This window comes from Camelus ferus, chromosome 1, assembly GCF_009834535.1.
Source record: "Camelus ferus isolate YT-003-E chromosome 1, BCGSAC_Cfer_1.0, whole genome shotgun sequence".
NCBI classification, from domain to species: Eukaryota; Metazoa; Chordata; class Mammalia; order Artiodactyla; family Camelidae; genus Camelus; species Camelus ferus.
Window position 1 is genome coordinate 106,008,349 of NC_045696.1, and position 22,136 is coordinate 106,030,484.

A 22,136-nucleotide genomic window follows, 5' to 3' on the forward strand; every position below is an offset into this window, starting at 1 on the left:
TGCATGATTTCAATTCTTTCAAATTTGTGGGACTAAGTTTTTTTATGACTCACAATATGATCAAGTTTATGAATGTTCAGTGTACACATGAAAAAATCCATATTTTGCAGTTATTAGATCAGATGTTTTACCTATGTTCATTAGATCAGTTCTGCTGTGTTGTTTATATTTATAAATCTTTACTGAGATTTTCCTAGCATTTATAAAAGAGATAAATTAAAATACCCTGCTGTGATTTTGAATTTGCCTATTCTAGTTATGTCAATTTTTATTTTATAGAGTTTGAAGCAATATTATTAGACGCATCCAAATTTAGAGATGATTTATATCCCTGGTGAATTGAAGCATTTAAAAATTATTTTAAAGTGTTCACTGTGTTTCTGATACTGTGTTTTTGCCTTAATGTCTACTTGACTAATAATATATATTAGCTTTCATTTGGTTAGTGTTTGCATGGTGTTTTTTTCTTGCAGTCTTTTGGAATTCTTGTGTTTCTCTTGTAACTAGCATGTAGTTTTATTTTGTTTTAATCCACTCTGACAGTACTTACCTGTTAATTGAAACAGCCAATGTACATTTAATGTAATTGCCAGTATATTTGGGGTTACATGAACCATCTTACTATGTAATTTTATTTTTCCTAGATTTTCTTTCTTTGTGTTCTTTTTTCCATTATTTTCTCACCAGTGTTAATGAAATGCTAAAATAACTTTTCCTATTAATTTGGAAATCATACAGCTTTTCCCATTCTTTTATTGGCTACACTAGATTACAATTTGCATACTGGACTTTCCCAGGTCTAAGGTTTATTGGTACTTTTATCATCTTCCCAAACAGTGCATGAACTTTAGAACTCTTCAAGTCTGTTCACTTCTCTCCCAACCTATATGCTATCATGGTTAGATTTTAATTATATATCAGTGTGAATTCCCAGAAGGAAGTATTGTTTTATACAGCCACTGTTTATCTAAATATACAGTTGAGCCTTAAACAATGCAGGGGTTAGGGGTGCCAGCCACCCCCACCATACACACAGTCAAAAACCTGATTATAACTTTACATTCACCCCTCCCTATATGTGGTTTTGCATCCATGGATTCAACTAACCACAGATTATTTAGTACTATAATACATATTTATTGAAAAAAGTGTATTATAAGTGGACCTGTGCAGTTCAAACCCATGTTGTTTAAGGGTCAACGGTACATAAATTTTTTTACCATGGTCATTGCTTATCTCTTTTTCTGCATTTTCACGTTTTCATCTGGCATCATTTTTTCTTAGACCAAAGATATTTCTTTAAGTTGTTCTACTCTTGATTAATTCCTTCAACTTTTGTTTGCCTGATAAATAGTTTTGTTGGGTATAGAAATTTAGGTTGGTAGTTACTTATGTCAGCACTTTGAAGGGATTTTTTCTGTTGTCCTCTTGCTCCTATTATTCCTATTGAAAAGTTAACAGTATTTTAATGTGTGTTCTTTCCACTGGCCCCTTTTAAAGATTTTGTGTTTGTCTTTGGTTTTTAGCGGTTTTACTATGATATGCCTGGGGCTGGTTTTCTTTCTAGTCTTCTTGCTTGGTGTCTACAGAGCTTCTCGAATCTATAGCTTGCTATCTTTCATCATTTGGAAAAGTCTCTTCGAATCTGTTTTTCCATAATTCTCTCTTCTTTTGGAATTCCATTTACACATATTTGACCTTTCACTATGTAGTCTATATTTATTACACTCTTCCTTCTAATCTCTTTATACTTTTCTCCTAGATATTTTCTTCTCACTTATGTTCCAGTTTACTGTTTCTCTGATTTTGAGTTGTTAATTTCATTATTGTATTTTTCAATTCTACAGTTTCTTTTTGGTTCTTTTAAAATTCTTCTGTGTCTTTTATATTTTTCTATTCTCTGTGAAATTTTCAGAGTTGTCTTTTATTACCCTGGATATTGTAAGCATGATTGTGTTAAGCTCTACATCTAATGAATTCTTAATCTGCAGACCTTGCTGGTTTCTTTCTATTGTTGGTTATTTCTGTTGATGCCCATTCACATGTTGTCCTGTCTTGTTTGCTCATTTATTTGTTTATACTGTATACTCATATCCAAGGTAATTCTTATTTCAAAAACAGATCAACTTTCTGTTTATTCTTATTTCTTAAGTTACAGTCTTTGGGGTCCCAGCTCAAAATTTGGGAGTTTTGCTAGAGTCGCCCAACAGTGGCATTCCTGGACACCAGGCTCATCTCCCTAGGTCTGCAACACTGTCCAAGGTACAGTTTAGACTCCGGACCTCCTGTTTTGGAATCAGTAAACTTTCCTAGGCTTAAATGTTTCCAGATGCCTAGATTCCTACTCTGGGTTTCCTTCTTCTCCACCTTGGCATAGAAATTCATCATTGCCTTTTTAGCTTTCTGGTGCCTTCAAGAAGATATGTTTTACATTTTGACCCATTTTTAAAGTTGTTGTTAGCAAGAGAGTTCCCAGCATTACATTTCCCACCTTTACTCCCTCCCCTACTAACTCTTTGCTCACTTTATGATTTCTGCCTCATTTCATTAGACTAAATTAATTTTGTCACCAACATCCTTGGTGTTGTCAAATCTAATGGAAACCTTTTTGTTCTCATACTTCTCATCTTCTCAGCAGCAATTTGCCATAGTTAACTATTCCTGTTTTATAATACATTCTACATCTTTGCCTTCTACATTTTAAGATTTTCTGCTATCTCCAAACACTTCTTGGTCTCTTTTACTAACACTTTCTTCTCTGTCCAATCTCTGTTTTTCCTTTGTACATTTCTTATAAAATTTTTTACATAAATGCATAAATGTGATCATAAATGCTTCATTTTTTAAAGTGAAATCTTTTTTCCTTGAATTTTGTTTGGTCACCCCCTCCCCACCATCCATCTCATTCCACATTCCCATTACATAGCTCCTGTTACCTGTTTGTAACCTTTCACATTTCTCTCCATGCTTGTATAATCATATACAGAAAAAAATATACAGATATAACACACACATACATTATACAGGGTGTCTTTTTTTTTTCCTTTGTTTCTTCTTTTTTTAAATAAATTTGTATTATATTATACCCACTTTTTTTAACTCAAAAATACTTCATAGAAATCCCTCCAGATCATTCTTTTGAATGGCTGAATTGTAGTAAATGGTATATAATAATTTTTTAAGTCATTTCTCTGTAGATGAGCATTAACAATTTCCAGTTTCTTTCCCCCCTTCCCGCTATGCACAGTGCTACAGTAAACATCCTTGTGTATATATCCTTATACTGATACTGATGGCTTTGTTTTTATGGGATTCCTAAGAGAAAAGTGTGAGGGGTGTGTGTGTGTGTGTGTGTGTGTGTGTGTGTGTGTGTGTGTGTGTGTGTGTGGTGTTTTTTAAAACTTTATCATAAGTACCCTTTAAAATCTTTATCGAAATTTAAGCATTTGTACAGAAAACATACAGGCAAAAGGTAAAAATCATATAGGTATATAGCTTCATTAATTTTCACAAAGTGAATACATCTTTGTCACTAGCATCCACATCAAAAATAGAAAATGTCATCCCAGAAAGTCTTCTTGTGCTCCTAGTTACTACCTCCCCACTAAAGTGAGCATTATGTGGATTCCTAAGGCTATATATTAGTTTCTGCCTATTTTTGAACTTTATATAAATGGAATTTTTAGTTTAATAAATGTCAGATTGCTTTCCTATGATCTTAAATTACTTATTTTCATCATTAAAGTTTGAAGGGGTACCCTTTCTTCAACATCTCAGACAGTAATATGTCATTGCTCTTTTAAATACTTTTTGCTATTTTCATTATTAAAATAATATCCCTAACTATAATTTGAACAGTTAAAAAATATACTTGTTGGCTCTTTGGATTTCATTTTCTTTAAATAGGCTGTTAATGTCCTTTATCCTTTTTACAATTAGCCTGACTTTTTCTTATCAGTTTTTAAGAGCTCTTTATATGTGTGTTGACCATTGTCATCCACATTACAAGTATTTCCCCCAAATCTATATAGGCTGTATATAGGCTTTCTTTATGGTATCTTTTACCATACAACTTTTAAATTTCTCGATGGTCAAATATGTCTGTCTTTTGTTCTATAGCTTTAGGATTTCCTTACTTAATGGAGATCTCCTTTGCCCAAATGCTTTTCAGTGTTTAATCTTAGGCTCCCTCCCCCCATTTTTTTTTCTAAAACCTTCCTAGTTGATGTTGTTCACTCCCGTTGCTTTAAATCTCCTCTAGATGCTGATGATGCTTATATGTATATCTCCATCCCAGACCTCTCCTCTGAGCTGCAGTAATGCAGATCTCACTGACTACCATCTGTGAGGGGCATGCCAGTTCTGGGGGATACAATAATATGTGATCCCTGCTCTCAGAGCTCATTAGAGGATGTAGATACTGTCTTAAATTGAAGGGGTGATGAGACTTGCTGATCTATTGCACATTCTGTACTGTGATCAGAGAAAGACTACAGTCAAAGGATTAGTTCTCCAATATATGTAAAACTACTGCGTATCTATTAGAAAATGACAACTCAGAACAGGCAAAAAAAATGGAGGTGATTCTTGGAAAAGGAGACCTGAATGGCCAATAAACATGTAAGACACTCTATTTGACTAGTAATTAGAGAAAATAAAAATGAGATGCCATTAAAAAAAATTAGATTGGCAAAAATCCTGACTGTATCAAGTTTTGAAGATATACAGGGTAAAGAACTGTGCTGGTCAAAGTTTATGGTAGTATAACCACCTCCAAGAGCAATCTGGCAAATCTGTAATAATATGGAAGATGCACCTACTCTTTCATTCAGCAGTTTCACTTCTGAGTGCACCTAGGGTAGTGCATCTCAATCTTTGATGTACATACGTGTCATAGTGGGATCTCATTAAAACACAGATTCTTAATTGGCAGGCTGGAAAGATCTGAGATTGTTCATTTTTAAAACGCTCCTAGGTGACGTTATTGCTGCTGGTCCAGGGACATACTTTAAATAGCAAAGCTGAAGAGAAACCCAAGCACATCCACAAAGATGTTCATTAGAGCGCTGATGGTGTTAATGATAATCCGAAAACTATTAAGGTGAGTAGATGGCTTAATTCGTACGGTTGAATGCAGGAGTTAAAGGAACTGGAGTTACAAGTACCAACCTAGATAAATTTCAAAGACAATATGAATGGAAAAAAAGCAAGTTGCAGGACGGGTCCACGAATATAACATTTAAAATTTAAGATACTGTATATTTTTCATGGATATCTATACCTCTGTAGTAAAAGGATACAGACCTGCATGGGAATGATAAACATCCAGTTCACAACAGTGATTACTTGGGCAAGGGAGGGCTGTGGGAACAGCGAGGGCATGAGGCTCTTCAGTTGTGATGCTTTCATTATTAAACCTGGTGACAGGTACACTCAGTTAAAGAACACAAGTGTTTATTATATTGTTTTCTATTTTTTTGTACATCTGAAATATCTTATTAAACAAAACAAATAGCCTTATTTTTTAGGATGGAGAAACTGAGGCTCAGGAAGTTAACCTTCCATGCAGAGTGCACACCCAGGCTGTGCTCCTTCCTCATTACTATGCTGCTTTGAATTAAAAACAAACAAAAAACATGGGTTCACAATGTCAAAGGCAAACTATATTCCCATGGATTGGTCTCCTAAAGACTGGCTCAAACTGCATCCACGTGTTTGCTGAGATACATCACACACACTGCAAAGTACAGTTCTGACCTCTGATAGCTAGAGTTCAGAACTGAGTGCCTAAAAATAATTGCTTTGTGTTTGGATCTGGCACAAAACATTTTTTGTACCAGATAAAATATGGCCATTAAGAGAGTCCTTTAGTCAAGGGAAATGAAAACCACAACACCCAAACACTTGAAAGCAAACCCAAAAATGCGTTTACTAAGCCTTGGAAGAGTCCTTCTTAGTTCATCTCCAGAAGGAACGCTGGTGGGTGGAGGGGAGACGGCAGGGGGCTAATTTTTGTAAAGGTGGTGTGCTGACCTGCCAGTTATGAAGACTTCAAATGTCAGAGGAAGCAAGTCAAAGGCTAAGTTTAAAATACGCTCAGTGTGCCACCATGCATGTCACCTCCCTGTGCCAGGCCTGCCTGGGCCACCTTCCCTCCCTGCTCTTCTGCCCCTTTCCTAATGTTACGTCATGGTTGTGCCTCTATTCTGCCACAAATCTTAGAAATATGTTAGTGGTAGGGAGAGAGTTGTAAAGTTCATGGGTTTCAGTGTCAGAAAAGCCTGGGTTTAAATCCCGCCTGGGCGGGTACTAAACAGCTCACTAAATTCGAGACAGTGTCTCTAGGTCGATGCTGCCCACTAGAACTTGGTGGGATGAGGGAGATGTTGTGTGTGTGCACTGTCCAGTGTGGTAGCCACTAGCCTCACCTGAAACGTGGCTAGTGTGAGAGAAAAGATTTGAATGTTTCCCTGTGCTTCATTTTAATTAATTTAACTTTAATAGCTCCATGACTAATGGCTACCACACTGGACAGTTGAGCAAGTCTAGAAAATGCAGAATTGCCCCTCTCATGGAGGTTCCCCCTGTGATACTGGACATGAAATGCCCTGATAAAAGGCTCTACTATTAAACCATGCTCTGCCCTGAAAGGCCTTCGGAGGGGGGAGTGCTGACACAAACTCGCGTGCTTACTGAAATGACTCTGTGAGTCTGCCCGGGCAGGCCTGCATCAGATACAAAGTGCTGGTAACACTGGTGCCACCTCCAGGAGGATATGCAGCTCTGACTGTTTAAACCCCGCCTGGGGATGCAGCTGATGCAGTCTGGGGTAAAGTGGTTTGCTTCTTCCGCTTGGTATTTTTTGTTGTTGTTGTTCCTCATCGTGTTGATTAAACAAAACAATTACGTTTTCAGAAGTCCATTTTAAACTAAATTATGCGACACTTTCACATTTAATATTGTTTCCAGATAGTAAATGTTTCTCATTTTCTCCACTTAAACTAATATCATTATATACCAACTGCTTTAAACCAGAGAGACAACCTATTTGCACAGGCTAAAAATACACAAAGACATCCGTTTTTAGAAACACAAATCAAGGAGCACTAATTTTATTTTATATTTATTATAGTAAAAGTTGCTCTTGTAAAACATTAGTGATTTTGGTCCAAATCTTATTTTCCATTTGACTTTAAAACATTTTACATTATTTATAAAATAAATTGCAGTTTTTATTATCGTCCATAATTTTCTTCCCCTGATCTTTGGAACACCACAGTTTCAAGTAACTAAGAAGTAAAAACATGGCGACTGAGTGTACTGAAAAGTACATACTGAACATATTTAATTACCACAGTAATTTAAAAGTCCTGTTCTTTACTACTTAAGATTAAAATTCATTAACGTGAAGTCATTCGAGAAGCTCCGGGATTTCTCTGTTATCCACAATAAGAGTATGAATAATCCCTTCTTTCCGCTTCCCGCTACTGACGGCCTTTATGTAACAGTCATGGTTCCCAACGCTGAAGTGAGTTTCAGTTCCGTCATCCACAAACTCGCCCTGGGCAAACGAGAGGAGGAGGAATTAGTGCTCCAGAAAAAAATCTTAGTATGGACCGCTGACACCACCTAAAAGGGGTGGTATAATGAAGTACGTATTAGTTAAATGTTAGGTTTTGCAAAATTAAAGTTAGAAGCTCATATTTAGATTCTTTTACATCTGTTATGAGTTGGAAGTTTCTTTTTTGTACCCCCTACAATCTTCAAGACTCCAGGGAGAAAAAAAAAGTACATCTCATGGCTGTGTCTATACCTTATACTATGTAGACAATATAGACTATTTTCAAAGCGAAAAATGATAAACCTGATAGCAATCATTTATTAGTGACTTATTCTATACAAGGAATGGTTTACATGCGTTATTTCACTGCATTTGCACAGTAACCCGGATTGCAGTATGATTATTGGCCACCTTTTCTACATGCGAACACCGAGGCACGGAGTGGGCAAATAACTTGCTGCAGGTGCCAGTCAGTAAAGGGGGGTGTGTTCTTCACAACTCTGAAAACCTGATCCCCAGGGTATAAGGTGGCTTACAGTACATGCAGAACATAAAGAAAAATAATATAAAACCGAACACTGCTGAGTCTAGACTTGCTCTGTCCATTACAGTAGCCACTAGCCACATGTGGCAACGGGGCATGAAACGTGCTGAGTCTGAAATAAGGTATGCCGCTTAAGTGTAAAATATACCCTGGATTTGAAAGACTTAGTATGAAACAAAGAATGTAAAATAACTGTCTAGAAGGTGAGTTTTATATTTATTACATGTTAAATGATAATATTTTTGATATGCTTATTTAAATCAAATTTTTATTAAGATGAAGTTCACTGTAAAACTTTGGACATGTGGGTACTAGCAGACTTACATAGGAAGCTCATGTTATATTTCTGTTGAACAGCACTGGCTGATCTAGAGTAAAAAGACAGGGGCCAAGTAGTACAGAGAAGGAAGAACAGGAGGCCTAGAGGATGAAAACGAATTATGCCAGAAAGCAAAGAAAGCACAGAAAGCACCATCAGACTTAAAACTTGGCTGTTAGCTTCCTGGCAGCCAAAGCAGACAGAACAAAGCCCCGCAGCTAATACTGTCTAACAGGGAAAGCACAGGGGGCACCAGAGAGAGCAGCTCTTTCCTGGCTCCGGCCAACACGGGAGGTAGACTGAGCACCACGAGGACCAGGGCGCTGGCCCTGGAGTCCAGCATATTCCTTCCACTCTCATTCACACTGAGCTTTGAGAAAGCCTTTGGGTCATAACTTCTGTAAAAATCAAGTTAGAGGGCCAGGCAAGCGTTAAATAATACAATCCCTGTAAGTAGCTTCTTGGCAATTTGTCAGATACATAATCATGGTCGTGATGCTTTGAGATGAAAAGGAAAATGTGAAAATAAGCTGTAACTCATAGGCAGCAAGAGCAGGTGTGCACAGCGCCGGGGAAGGCTGCCCAGATGTGGAGCTGCCAAAGCTGCCCTGCAAACTAGGGTGTAGTTACAAAGAGGAGGCAACTGGGTGAGAATGAGCTACTGCCAAAACACTTGTGGTTTCTTGTCAATTACCGAGGCACAGAGACACTGTGGATTAATATTATTTTCAACTTCTTACTTATTTACAACCACATTCTTAAAACAACATTCCCTTTACATTTGCACTGGGGGATTCCTTGCGGGTGGGAGGGAATATGATCCCAAACTGCTGATTCTCCATCTAGAGAATACAGGGTAGGAAAGAAAAAACAGGAAGGACCACCAGGTCCACACAACAGGCATGTGATCCATGTTAATGGAAACTGAAGCTGGTCCCTAAGGGGCCACGAAATACTGAGGAGCTCTCCCAGCCTCTTGGCATAAAAATCACTACGGGTAGATTCAACCCAGAGGGTGGCTCGAGCTCTGAGGATCAGTTTTGAGTGAACCATGGGTAAATTTCCCTTGAAGAATTAACACCAGATTGAAAAACAGATAAGCATTCATCTTTGTAACTTTTGATCTCTGGCTTGGGCACTTCCTGAACAGAACCAGCTACAAGATCCAGCAGGTTCTAGCTAGTCTGCAGAATAAACTGATCCTAGACCTTCCCTCCAAGAGCACCGCCTCACCTCTCAGACCTACAGTAGATACAGAGGACGATGGTTACAACGCGCAACCAGCTAGAATGCACATCAGGTGAGAGTTTCTCATGATCTCTAGCCCTGGTGTTCATGTCTGAGGCCAGCATGAAAGGGGATACCAGGGGCGACCCCAAAACACATGCAAATTTCCACCCAGTGATTTCAGCTCCTAGTCCCACTCCCTGCTGCCCTTGACTGGCTCCCCTGCTTCACTTCCTCCCTGTGCGGTGCACCCCGCTGTGATTTCATTCCCACTTGACATGCACTCCTACACTCACCCCACCGCAGCCAGAACAGTGCAAGCTGCTGACAGCAAATGCCCAGCACCTTGGGGTCTGGATGGGGACCACAGTGCGCTCAGCTATGACGAGTGGGGCAGCCTCTTGGCACTGTGGGTCTCCAAATTCCACTTGTCTTCCAGGGTTTGTGACAGTGCCCTTTCCTGCCTGCCTTGGTGTCATCTGTCATTGCCAGCATGTCGTCTTTTTCATAACCTTTGCTTTAAGAAAAGTACCATCTGCTTTGAGTGTATGCCATAAAGCCTTCCTATTAAGAGTGTGACCCATAGACCAGCGGCCCTGGCATCACCTGAGGACATGTCATTATACCAAGATCCCAGCTGATTCTGTGCATGCAAGTTTGAGAAGCAGTGGTATAAAGCAGCACTTTAACATGGATAAACACAGGAGGGCACAACTTTGGGGGAGAAATTTTTAAAATGGGGGAACTCCTTTTAGGATAGAGCCTGGTCCAGGAGAGAAAAGGCAGAGTATGAGGTTGGTGCCGGTCACACCATAAATTGTTTCCAAACTCCCACTGCCCCAGGCACTGTCCAAGAAAGGGCTTCAGATTTTGGAGTCAGGAGAACTTCATCTCTTTTTTGTTTTTAACCAAGAGGACCTTCACTAATTTATAAAATCTCCATAATTAGGAAACCCAGCAACATTTCAACGGTAACTTATGCACAAGGGGCTGAGAATAATCAAAAGGTCAACTTACTGCTGTCTCCATTTTTTCTACCATTGCACCACACATCCATAGTGTCTTTTTCTGTAAAAGTAATAGAGTAAAAAAATTATAATCTATGATTTAAAGATAACTCTATTATTTTAAGAAAAGTTTGATACACTGCATTTCTAAAACTCCATTAACTATTCATGATTTTGAAATCCTTCTAAATTTGAAGAAATTATGTTTATTCTTAGTTCACAAACAAAATCAAAATGAAGCCAATCTTTTCAGAGAAAATCATGATCCCAGTACAAATTGATGAACACTGTTAAATAAAATCTTTAAAGGAGCATGCAGACAAACGAACATGAAGAGGGAGGTTTCCACATGGAACATCCTTTAATATTTTTAATATCAGTGACTAGATGATCCCCTTTACCTCTGACATTGACCCCACCGAATGACGGTACAAAGAGACCAGCAAAAAAGCCTGCCATGAGGTTCAGAGAGGACAGACAGCAATGCAGCCTTACGTTTCTTACTGGATAATACAAAAATCTCTACCCATTTTTGTAATGGTTTCACTTTGGTGAAAGATTATTGGCTCGTAAGAAAAGACATAGGTATAATGCTTGCTGGGCTGTGCTGAGTACGGCGCTGACACAGTAGAACAAGATGCTGCCACAGGACACTCAGGCGTGAGTTAAGCTGCCGTAGCTCTCTCCACGGCAGTGGGTATGCGTGTGCACGTGTGCGCAAACGCACGAGCATTTTGGGGGAGGATCTCCGGACCCACTTGTGAACATTCACGTCTGGGAAGCAGCAGGAGAGAAACCTGGGTGTTACCATGAAGACCAAAGAGAAGCATGTCCCGTGTGTGCACGTGGAGTCCAGGGGTCAAAACCTGCCTGGGGGTCAAGGCAGAGGCGCCTCAACGCTGACAAGCCATCTACTCCAGGAAGACAGTCTTTCCTCCACACCTGGAGATGAGAGCCTCACTCAGAGAGTGGAGAAAGGGCTGTGAGCTGGGCTAGAGGGAGGGAGAGGAAGGCAGAGAGGCCCAGGAGCTATGGGAGAGTCACCCCAATGGCAGCCTGAGTTGGAAGCACCTACGGCCACCGTTGCAGGGAAACCCAGCTGGTCCCGACAGTATCAGAGCACACTGGGGCTAAAATTAACCACGATGGTGACGGTGACAACTGGAATTTTATGAGTGGGCCTACTGGGCATGTCCATGTACTCAGATTTTCTATACTAGCTATTATTAGCCTGCCTCTGAAGAACATCGCTAATCCAGAAGCCATAAAAATGGAGCAAATTTGACCACATGAAAGTAAAAAGACTTCCGCGTGATTAAAACAAAAACACATGCACACACATTAGCAAAGTCATACAGTAAATGACAAACTGGGCAAAAATATTTGAAGCTCACAACACAAAGGGCTAATCTTAGTAACAAGGACTCCTAGCAATCAAGGAGAAACAGACCAACACCCCAAAAGAAAACGGGTCAAAGGACATACACAGGCATTATCAGAAAAGAAGCGCAGAAGGACCTTAAACATATGAAGAGATGCTCAACTTCACTCAATCTTGGAAAAGGCAAATAAAAACAATGCTAAAGCACCATTTTTCACCTAAAAGTAAAGTAGCTGGTGAGCTACTCTACTACATTTCTAAACACATCATTATATAAAATTTTGGAAAATAAAGATAAGCCCCCAAAAGCTTCTAGAAAGAAAAAATTTAGGAGGTTCAGACTGGCATAAAACTTCTTATTCAAGACAATGGAGAAGAGAAGATATTGGAAGAAGGCTTTCAAAAAATCTCAGGAAAGAGGGGGAGGGTACAGCTCAGGTACCCTCCCCCTCTTTCTGCATGCTAAGCATGTGCTCTGTACAGAGCACATGCTTAGCATGCAGAAGGTCCTCTGTTCAATCCCCAGTACCTCCTCTAAAAATAAATAAACCTAACTACCTCCCCCAGCCAAAATAAAATAATTAAATAATACAATAATAAATTAAAAAATTTTTTTAAATGTCAGAAAAAAACCTTGTAAAGCCAAACCACGATACTCAGCAGAAGTATCAACTTTGCATGAGGGTCACGTAGTATTATCTCCTAGATGCCCTTTATTAGGAAATTACTTAAGGATATTTTTCCAGCAAACAAAGGTGAAACTGGCAGTTGTGGGATTTGAAAACTGATGGAACTAAAGCAAGGGTTCCATGAATGCAAGCCCAGGGCGGCCACTGGGCAGCAGGCCTGGAAAGCGACCTATCTAGTTTTGAATAGGGAGCCAACAGATGCCCAAGAATATTGTCATTAAGAATGAAAATAATTCCAAGCAATAAATAACGAGTAAAAAATACAAACAGACATTAGGGACCTGGGCAAAGAAAAAATACATATCCACTCGCAGTAAGAACAGAGAAAGGCCACCTGAAGAGCCTGGAAAAACAAGACTGTACAAAAAAATCATGGTTCAGCTGTGAAGAAAACAAAAATCAGGTACGATTTTGAGAAACTGGTAGATTATAAGGCAGAAAATCCATTTGGCCTTGACACTAAAAACAACTTCATTTGCACTGCACAGGAGGCGCGACAGTGAGAGCAGCTGACGCGGGAGGCGCTCTGCACGTTCTGACGGCGCGCGGGGGTCTGAAGGGGGAACCCTCACACCAAGCCAGCCCAGGCTCTCTTCCAGTCCAAAATCCCACACTGAGAAGAAACTTCTGTAAGAGAGTCCAGACTGAGGGGCCCAGGGACACCACAGTATAGGAAAGAGAAGATCTAAGGGAAAACGGGGAAGGAAACACAGCAGCCAGCTCAGAAAGTGTGCCCCGTGATTTTTAACATCATCCAAAAACAACAGAAAAGGGAACCCGAGAACCTGAAGTTTAGAAAGCAATCCCAAACCATACTCCTTTCTACAAATTCAGGAAAACTAAGTTTATACAAAAATGACCTAAGAAGGGTACTGAACTCTAGTTCCAGAAAAAGTAGTAAGAAAGAAAGAGCAGACTACTCTCTTTACAGATAATAAAAGCATCAGAAGGGCATGCCTACACAAAAGATAAATCCGTAAAATACTATTTCAAAATGAGCTAAAAGAAATTTTTAAAAATCATACACAATATGAAAAAATAACATAAATAAGGATTAGAAAAACTCTGAGAAATGAATAGAACTCACTTAAGAATTAAAAATAAAAATAATTTCAGACATAACTAAACTAAAAGGAACACAAAACAAACATAATTCCTTAATAGAAACACAAAGTGAAGAGGAGGAAAATTTAAAAAATCAAACAGAAATAAAGAGAACAAGATAAGCCACAGACTGGGAGAAAATATTTGCAAAAACACTACCTGATAAAGAACTTATATCTAAATATCTTTGTTATGTTTTTAGAATTAATGATTGACAAAAGTATTTAACCGTCAACCTACACATAGTGTTTAAAGTATAACTGAAGCCAAAATGGTTGAAAAAAATCTTTTTTTACCATATGTGAAATGAATCCTACAACGCATTAAAGATTGTTCCAGATTTTTTTAAAAAAACCTTGAATCTAAAATATACCAAGAACACTGAAAACTCAACAATAAGAAAACGAGCCACTCAGTTAGAAAATGGGCAAAAGATCTACACAAACAGCTCAGCAAAGAAGATACACAGATGACAAGTAAGCATATGAAAAGATGCTCAGCACCACACATTATTAGAGAACTGCAAACTAAAGTGAGATCTCATTACACACCTATTAGAATGGCCAAACTCCCAAACACTGGCAACACTGCTGGCAAGGATGTGAAGCAATGGGAACTCTCACTCATTGCTGAGGGGAATGCAAAATGGTGCAGCCGCTTTGTAAGACAGACTGGTAGCTACTTACAAAACTAAATGTACTCTTACTATACTTCCTGTACTCAAGCTCCTAAGTTATTTACCCAACTGATTTAAAAATTTATGTCCACATAAAAACCTGCACAAAGACATTTACATAGCAGATTTATTCATGATAGCCAAAAATTAGAAGCAAGCAAGCTGTCCTTCAGCAGGTGAATGGATAGGCAAACTGTGGTGCAACCAGACAGCGGAATATTCAGCACTAAGAAGCAATTACCTACCAAGCCATGAGAGGATACAGAGGAACTTTAAGTGCATACTGCTAAGTAAAAGAAGCTCGTATAAAAAACTATGTCCTGTATGATTCCAACTATGTCATATTCTGGAAAAGGCAAACTACAGAGACAGTAAAAAGCTTGCTATTGCCAGGGGTTGGGAGGAGAAGGAAGAGAGAGAGGAACAGAGAAGAACGCGGGATTTTTAGGGCAGTGAAACTATTCTGTATGATGCTGCAATGGCGGAATATGCTATTACACATTTGGCAGAACCCACAGAACCGTATAATGCAAAAGTGAACCCTAATGTAAACTATGGACTTTAGTGAATAATAATGTATCAACATTGGTTTGCCAATTGTAATGAGTGGACCACACCAACGCAAGATGCTAAGAATCGGGAGAACTGAGGGGGGCAGTAGAGGGAGCATATGGGAACTCTGCTTTCCTTTAAACTTAAAACTGCTCTAGAAAATAAATCTATTAATTTAAAGAAAGAGAGAGAGGAAAAGAGAGAGAAAGGAAGGCAGGCAGCCGCATAGGCAGAAAGGAAGAAAGGAAAGAAAGAGAGAGAAGTTGTTAAAAAGGATGTGCGAGAAACTGACATATTTAGAAGACAGACCAAAAGATCCAACATATATGTACCCACGAGGAGGAAAACCAAGGCAAAGGAACAGAAAAGATTCTTAACTATAATTCAAGAAAATTTTAAAAGACATTTGATTCTACACATTGAAAAGATTCACCAAGGACCTGAAAAAACTGACCACGAATGATCATTACCCTGACATAGTCTAGTAAAATTACAGGCAAAACAACAAGGCACTTTTTTAAGAGAAAGAAAATCAGATTGTCATCAGACTTTTTGACAGTAATACTTCAGGCCAGAAGAAAGTGGAGTAATGTATCTGAGATTCTCTAGGAGAGAAAATGTGAGCCAAGAATACTGTGTCCAGCCACACTGACCTTCAAATAACAAAGACACAGACAAATGTCACTGACAGGCAAGAATTCAAGAAATACTGTTCCCATGAGTCCTTCCTAAGGAATGTAATAGAAAACAAGTTTCAGACAAGTAAAATGACCAAAGAGAAGGAGCGATATAATGACTTAAAAGCAATATATAAATATTTATCCATAGAACTAAGCATGGGTTGGAAGGGACAGAGCATAGTATATAATGGCTATATGTTCTGATAATATGGATACAGTACAGCTGGAAAATGATATGCAGAAAGTTGTTTTAAATTTTGGGCGGTAATCGTATTAATGGTGGTAGTATCTGTGCTGCTAACTGAGACTATTTTGTGTGTAATGTGGCACAGACCAGATGAGTAATTACATCATACTCTAGCTGCATCATCCTCTGTGTCCCTGAGAATGATTCTCAGTGTGGAAGAAAGAACATACAGATGTTGGATGAGGTTAAGAAAAGACCCGGTTTTCCTAAATTTGAATTAGAAGTATCAGTACGGATGGATAAGCTGTTTTATCATCTAAAAAAAATCTCTCCCTCCCTCCCTCTGTCTACCTATTGTATACAACTTCCTTGACCCATCCACTGAAAACTTAAAAATAATGAATGTGTATTTTTATATATGCCCAGATTATGCTTTTTAAATACCATCTTCCTCCAATGAAAACCAGGGCTTCCTGGAGAAATCAGTGATTCCACGTCTGCGTAGAAAATGTTCAGAATGAACCTAGAACATCTTGTCATACCAGAGAGCAAGGAAGTGATCAAAGTCTACCAAGAATGTGTCAAGAGGACACAGGAGCCGGTCTGAGAGCACCACACTGGCCGAAAAGGATAATAACTGCAATGTATTGAAACACATCGAACTGTTTAAATCTATGAGTTAGTAATGATTTTAAAAATACCCTTAAATGATCACCTTTAAAAGAAGAGAATAAGGAGACAACTCAATATTCTGAAAACCGGCAAATAAAGGGAAAACAAGCTGTTATCCTGCATTTCTTCTACAACATGTACCTCTTTGTAACCAAATAGTAGACGACAGGAAGTTTCTCATTACAGAAGTGTTCCAGCTAATGGACAAGGAATGATGGAATCAGAATACAACCATTTGGCAACCGCCAACGAACTAATGGATGTAGACACTAGGTATTAGTGGTTGCCAACATCAAAAAAGACAAATAAACACCATGTGCCTCTTGATACAACAAACTATAAAGTGGTCTTGTCTGAAAAAAAAACAAAAACAAAAAAACCCTAAATTTGACCAATTCTTCAGAGTCAACTACCAATTTACAGGAAATATTAAAGTCAGAAAAACATAGGAATGCAATCAATTAAATCCAGACCTTAGGAAACTCTTCAAAACAAATTGACCCAGTTTCCTAAATAAATAAACTATACAGGAGTTTTTGGTTTCTTTTTTTTTTTTTCAACTATGTGCATTTATTACTTGATAAACATAGTTCACTCTTAAAAAAAAAAAATAAAGGTATTTGCTAGCATGCAGCTAGACTGTAGACTCGAAATACTAGGAGTAACCAGAGGAGAGAAAAGGTAGTTACTGGTAAATATTTGTCTTGCAAATTTTGTAGGCCCAAGAGAAACTGAGAACACAGACAGTAATCTGTAACAACAAAACTTGAACAGAACAGCTTACTTTTTTTCTTCTGATCTACTTTATCTGGACTTTGACCTTGACGATTTTGATCTGCAGCAGATCAAACTTATTGCCACCTAGAGAAAAATCCCTTTCCTACTGATGAATCTTAAATTTCCAACTGCTTTTAAATATATTTTTAAAGAGAAATATCAAACAGAAACAAATGTCTACATCAATATTTCTTTTTTTAAACCCAAGTTTATAATCCTCAAATCCATCACTATCAAATCTGGCTCTCATATAATTTACTTATAAATCAGTCGATGCAATGAATACTTTATTCCCACAGGACACATTAGAAATACACCTGCACTTGTACTCTCTCCTATTGAAAGCCCTCATAAAGAGTCTGGACAGTTATTTAGAGGAACTAATTAAATGGCCACCATAAAAGGCCAATAAATTCTGAAGAAATGGCACTCACTTACCCAACACAACTCTAAAGTCCTCACCATCCAAATGTAATACCCAAGTATTGGTGGTTTTTGATCTGTTCTCCATATACTTCTTGAGACTTTTCCCATTAATTTCCAGAGTATATTCATAAGCAAAACCACTGATAGCATCTATATTTATAGTTGCCTTTGTCTTTGCAGCTCCAACACAGAAGGTTTCTTTGCCCACTAACTTGAACATCCATTCTTTTCTTATCTCTTCCTAAGTAATAAAATATAAAAGTTGAAAACACACAAATGGAAAAAAATTTAATATTTAACTTTAGCATAATGTAATTAAAGGAAACAAATGGCAATGCTATTTAAATGTAATTTTATTAATTCATGATGCAAAGGTTTTAGAAAATAAAGGCATCTTAAGTTTAAATATTGGATGCTATAGTCTATGAATTCTGTAACTATTATTAGTTTGCTTTGTGCAGCAAAATGATACAGACCAAAATATAAAGATAACCACTTTAAAGGAAAAGCCTTGAATTCACACATGAAGAATCTAGATTAGCAAAAATCAAGCTTCTCTGAACACCATATTTTACAAAGTAACATTTTTTTTCTTACCTTCCCATCTACATATACCACTCGTTTCCCTGATGTGGTCCCATGTTCAAATTCAATCTTATGGACTCCATCACTTAAAGCAACATCCCAAACAGCTACAAGATCTGTCATTTTTTCCAGGCTGTAAGGAGGGCTAAGGGAATAAAATTAAGCAATTACAATAGGCCAAAACAGTAATAGAATAACCAATTAATCCTTAAAAGATGAAAATATCAGATTTTTAAAAGCCCTAAAATTACAAAATATTAAAGTGATATTACCTAAGAAAGCCTACTTACAGTACATGTAACTATCTTCTCCCTCTTACACATTCTTCTTTTAAGATGAAATTGCTATATATGGGTGTACAGTCGGATAATTCCAAAGTCACCTTAATATTAATAGGATTAAGAATCAATCAGTTTATCCACGATAGTATTCTAAGCTAGGCCAGAGAATAATGCTTGGAACGGTCAGTATAAAGTTTCTACTTGTCCCTCCCATCATTTAAAAAACACAGTATTTAATTTTGGTTTTTCTTTTTCAGATCCAATCACAGAATTCTCAAAATCTTTCATACTTAAACCAGTAACTAACAAGTAACTAGAGATTAATTTTAACAGAAAAGGTTCTAACTTATAAATACTAAGACTGAGAAAAAGAGAAGTCACGGAAGAAATGTCCTATGATAGAGATAAAGATGTTAGTAACATAGTAAGAAGGAGGAGGAAGACAGTACTCTCATCATTATTTCGGGAACTCTTATTAAAAATAAAAAGGATTCTGTTTTATCAAGTTTCTGGCACAATTAAAACACATATTTTTATATTAACATTTTAATATAAAATACATAATGCGTGTCCTATGTGTGTCCTATGTGAATAACCTATTATCTATAATGCATATATAAGTAATATTTTGTTATTGATACAGATTTTTAGCTTTGAGAGATGTAACATTTATTACACAATAATGATCACAGTTAACAGTCATTCAATCCTTACTGTGTGCCAGTCACTGTTCTAAGAGCTTTACACTTATTAACTCAAAGAATCCTCACCATGAGATGGGTACTATTATTATCTCTCTTTATAGATGAGGAAACTCAGGCTAAGAGAGGCTAAGGGCTTGTCTCATGTCACAATGACAGTAAGTGGCAGATGGGACTTAAACTTAGGACTCTAGCTCCAGAGTCTGTTCTTTCTCAAGTACATCCCCTATGCTCTAAATCAAAGATGGTAAACGTATTTTACATCATTTTGAAGTGCCTGCCAAGAACTTCGTGCCGAGAGGGATTTGGAGACCTTACATCCAGGTCCTATGGGAAAGGATGCCACATTAGTGGCCGCCACCTCCATGCCAGGTGTTTATCGACCTTGCTAGAAATCACAGAAAAGCAAAACTATGCGTTCTACAATATTACAAAATGTGTCCTTAAAAAAGTATCCTGGATAAACAACTCTTCTGAATGACTGAAACCATCTTGAAAGTTTCATAAGCTAGTTTTATTGCAATTGCAAGTCATTTACCTTTCGTCATCTTCAAAGATAGGACTGTCATCTCCAGATGCCATGGTTGGCAAAACAGTCTTTAATCCAATTAGCAGGCAGGAAAGGAAAAAGCAGAACTGCAGCAAAGCAAGATTGAGAGCAACAAAGATGACATCCAAAAAGAGTTTTTTCTAACTTTGCAATCCATTTCTAAAATTGCATGTAGTTTCTGGTGAAACAGCTTTTACATACAATAGAATTGCAATCTCTAATTTTCAGGGAAAGAAGTTAAATCATGCAAATTAGCAAGTCATATTTTTTCCTATTATGGATTTGTAATTTCCTATAACTAGAGAGTAAACTCTAGTTTATTTCAAGAATCATACCACATTAGAACTACAAGAGACCTAGAGGTCCTCTGGGTCCCACGCTTCTCAAATTGAGGCACAAGAAGCCTCAAGGGTATGAGGCAGTAGGTCAGGGAATACACAAAACTCCAGGATAAACAGAATGTGCCTTCTGGAAGCATCAATATTACAGGGTAGTTAACAGATATAAAACGCAATCTTCATACTAAATTTTAGAAGGCTTTATTATGGTATAATATATAGTTTCAAAAATTTTGAAGATAATGCAAAGAAATGTTGAGCTTGCAGCAAGCAGCCAGGGATACGCTACTTTGCTTTCTAAGAGCAAACTTAATGTGCCCACTTACTCAATCCCACTTAATTTACTAGTGCCAATAATGAATCCACAGAAGTTACGTGGTTTGCTCAGGTCACCAGAAGGGCCCAAGTCAAAACTAGAATCCAGAACTCCTGTATAATTAACTAAACAGTATCTGGGCTGTACCGCTAATTAAGTTTTACTAAAATCAGAAGCACACAAAATACTCTCATGCATAGGAAACCCTCCACATTTGAAGATTTGGAATTAACAGTTAAACCTATTGAAAAATAAGTTCAACTATTTTTTTGTTCCCAAGATCTACTCTAGTCTGGCCTTCTCCATATGGATGTCCAAGGGTGCTCTCTCCTTGTAAAAAATGAGAGATTGTCAATCTTTTTTGGCTGGAAACAGCCAGAAGCCACCAACTGTTTTTAAAGATACTAAAGAGCTAAGCACCCATACAAGCAATCCAACAGGCAAATAAAAGCTAAGAATTTTAGAATGAAAATCAGGTAAAGACTGAAAACACTTTGTACCTAAAATAAATGCCTCTTCTTTTTATTAGCACCTTACATATTTGTGGATCTTAATTGTCTTAAAAGTATCTCCTAGGATATCTCCTATGAAAGTGGAGGGTATCCTGCTATAAAAGCAAAGAGAATACACAGCAACAGAGTAAGCCAAATAGCATAATATAAACTTGGATAAGCATCCTTTGCAAATCAGAGTGGACTTTGGGATATCATTCCAGTTTTGCTCTACAGCTTTAAGAGCCTCTAGAAAGTTTAGTACTTTAGCATTCAAACCTGAAAGAATTGCCCAGCTTTCCATTATAAGGAACTTCAAATATGATCACACTAGGATAAGGCATGGTACCATCTTCATTATAATAATTGTTCAAAAGACAACACAACAAATTAGAAGGGAGGTTAGAAACAAAAAATCACATAAACATTTTTTTCCTCTCAACTGTCAACATTCAATCATACATTCGACATTTATTTATGGAGTATTAGTTCAAGGTGTTGAAAAAGTTTTGGAAATAGATAGTGGTGATGGTTGTACAACATCATGAATGTACTTAATGCTACTGAATGGTACATTTAAAAGTGGCAAATTTTATGTCAAATATATTTTACCAAAACTTAAAAAAATTAATACCGTAATATATTTTTTAAAACCCCATTGAATTGTATCTTTTAGATGGGTGAATTGTATGGTATGTGAACTATACTTCAACAAAGTTGTTTTAAAAAAAAGTCCCAGGTGCTCTGCTGGTAGTGTTTCTTGGAATATGATTGCACCTATAACCAAGAGCTGATCACAGCTGTCTTTGTCCTTGATTTCTACCTTAACTCATTTGAATAATGAGAAATATCTGTCACATACAGATCTCTAAGTTACAAAACTGGACTTAAACACTTATCATATTCTAAATTCACCCACCAGTCACTTATATGCCAGGCACTGAGCTGGGTGGGCCCTAAGTGCAGAGTGAGGGACTCTGGAGAAACCAAAAGATGATTACAGCACAGCTCTGGGATTGTCCTTGGAAAGAAAACCAGTAAAGAATAAAACAGGCCCACAGAGAAAGGATCC

At 37.6% G+C, this 22,136-nt stretch overlaps 1 protein-coding gene across 1 annotated transcript; it reads right to left on the reverse strand.

Annotated features, from left to right (window-relative positions):
- Positions 1 to 7,110: 7,110 nt before the first annotated feature.
- FAIM (Fas apoptotic inhibitory molecule) lies at positions 7,111 to 20,230 on the reverse strand. Its single transcript, XM_032487621.1, is given in 6 exon segments — positions 7,111 to 7,561; positions 10,669 to 10,683; positions 10,685 to 10,719; positions 17,815 to 18,043; positions 18,400 to 18,532; positions 19,908 to 20,230. Coding segments are annotated over 6 exon segments (606 nt in total). The 5' UTR covers positions 19,952 to 20,230; the 3' UTR covers positions 7,111 to 7,411.
- Between the last annotated feature and the right edge of the window lie 1,906 nt (positions 20,231 to 22,136).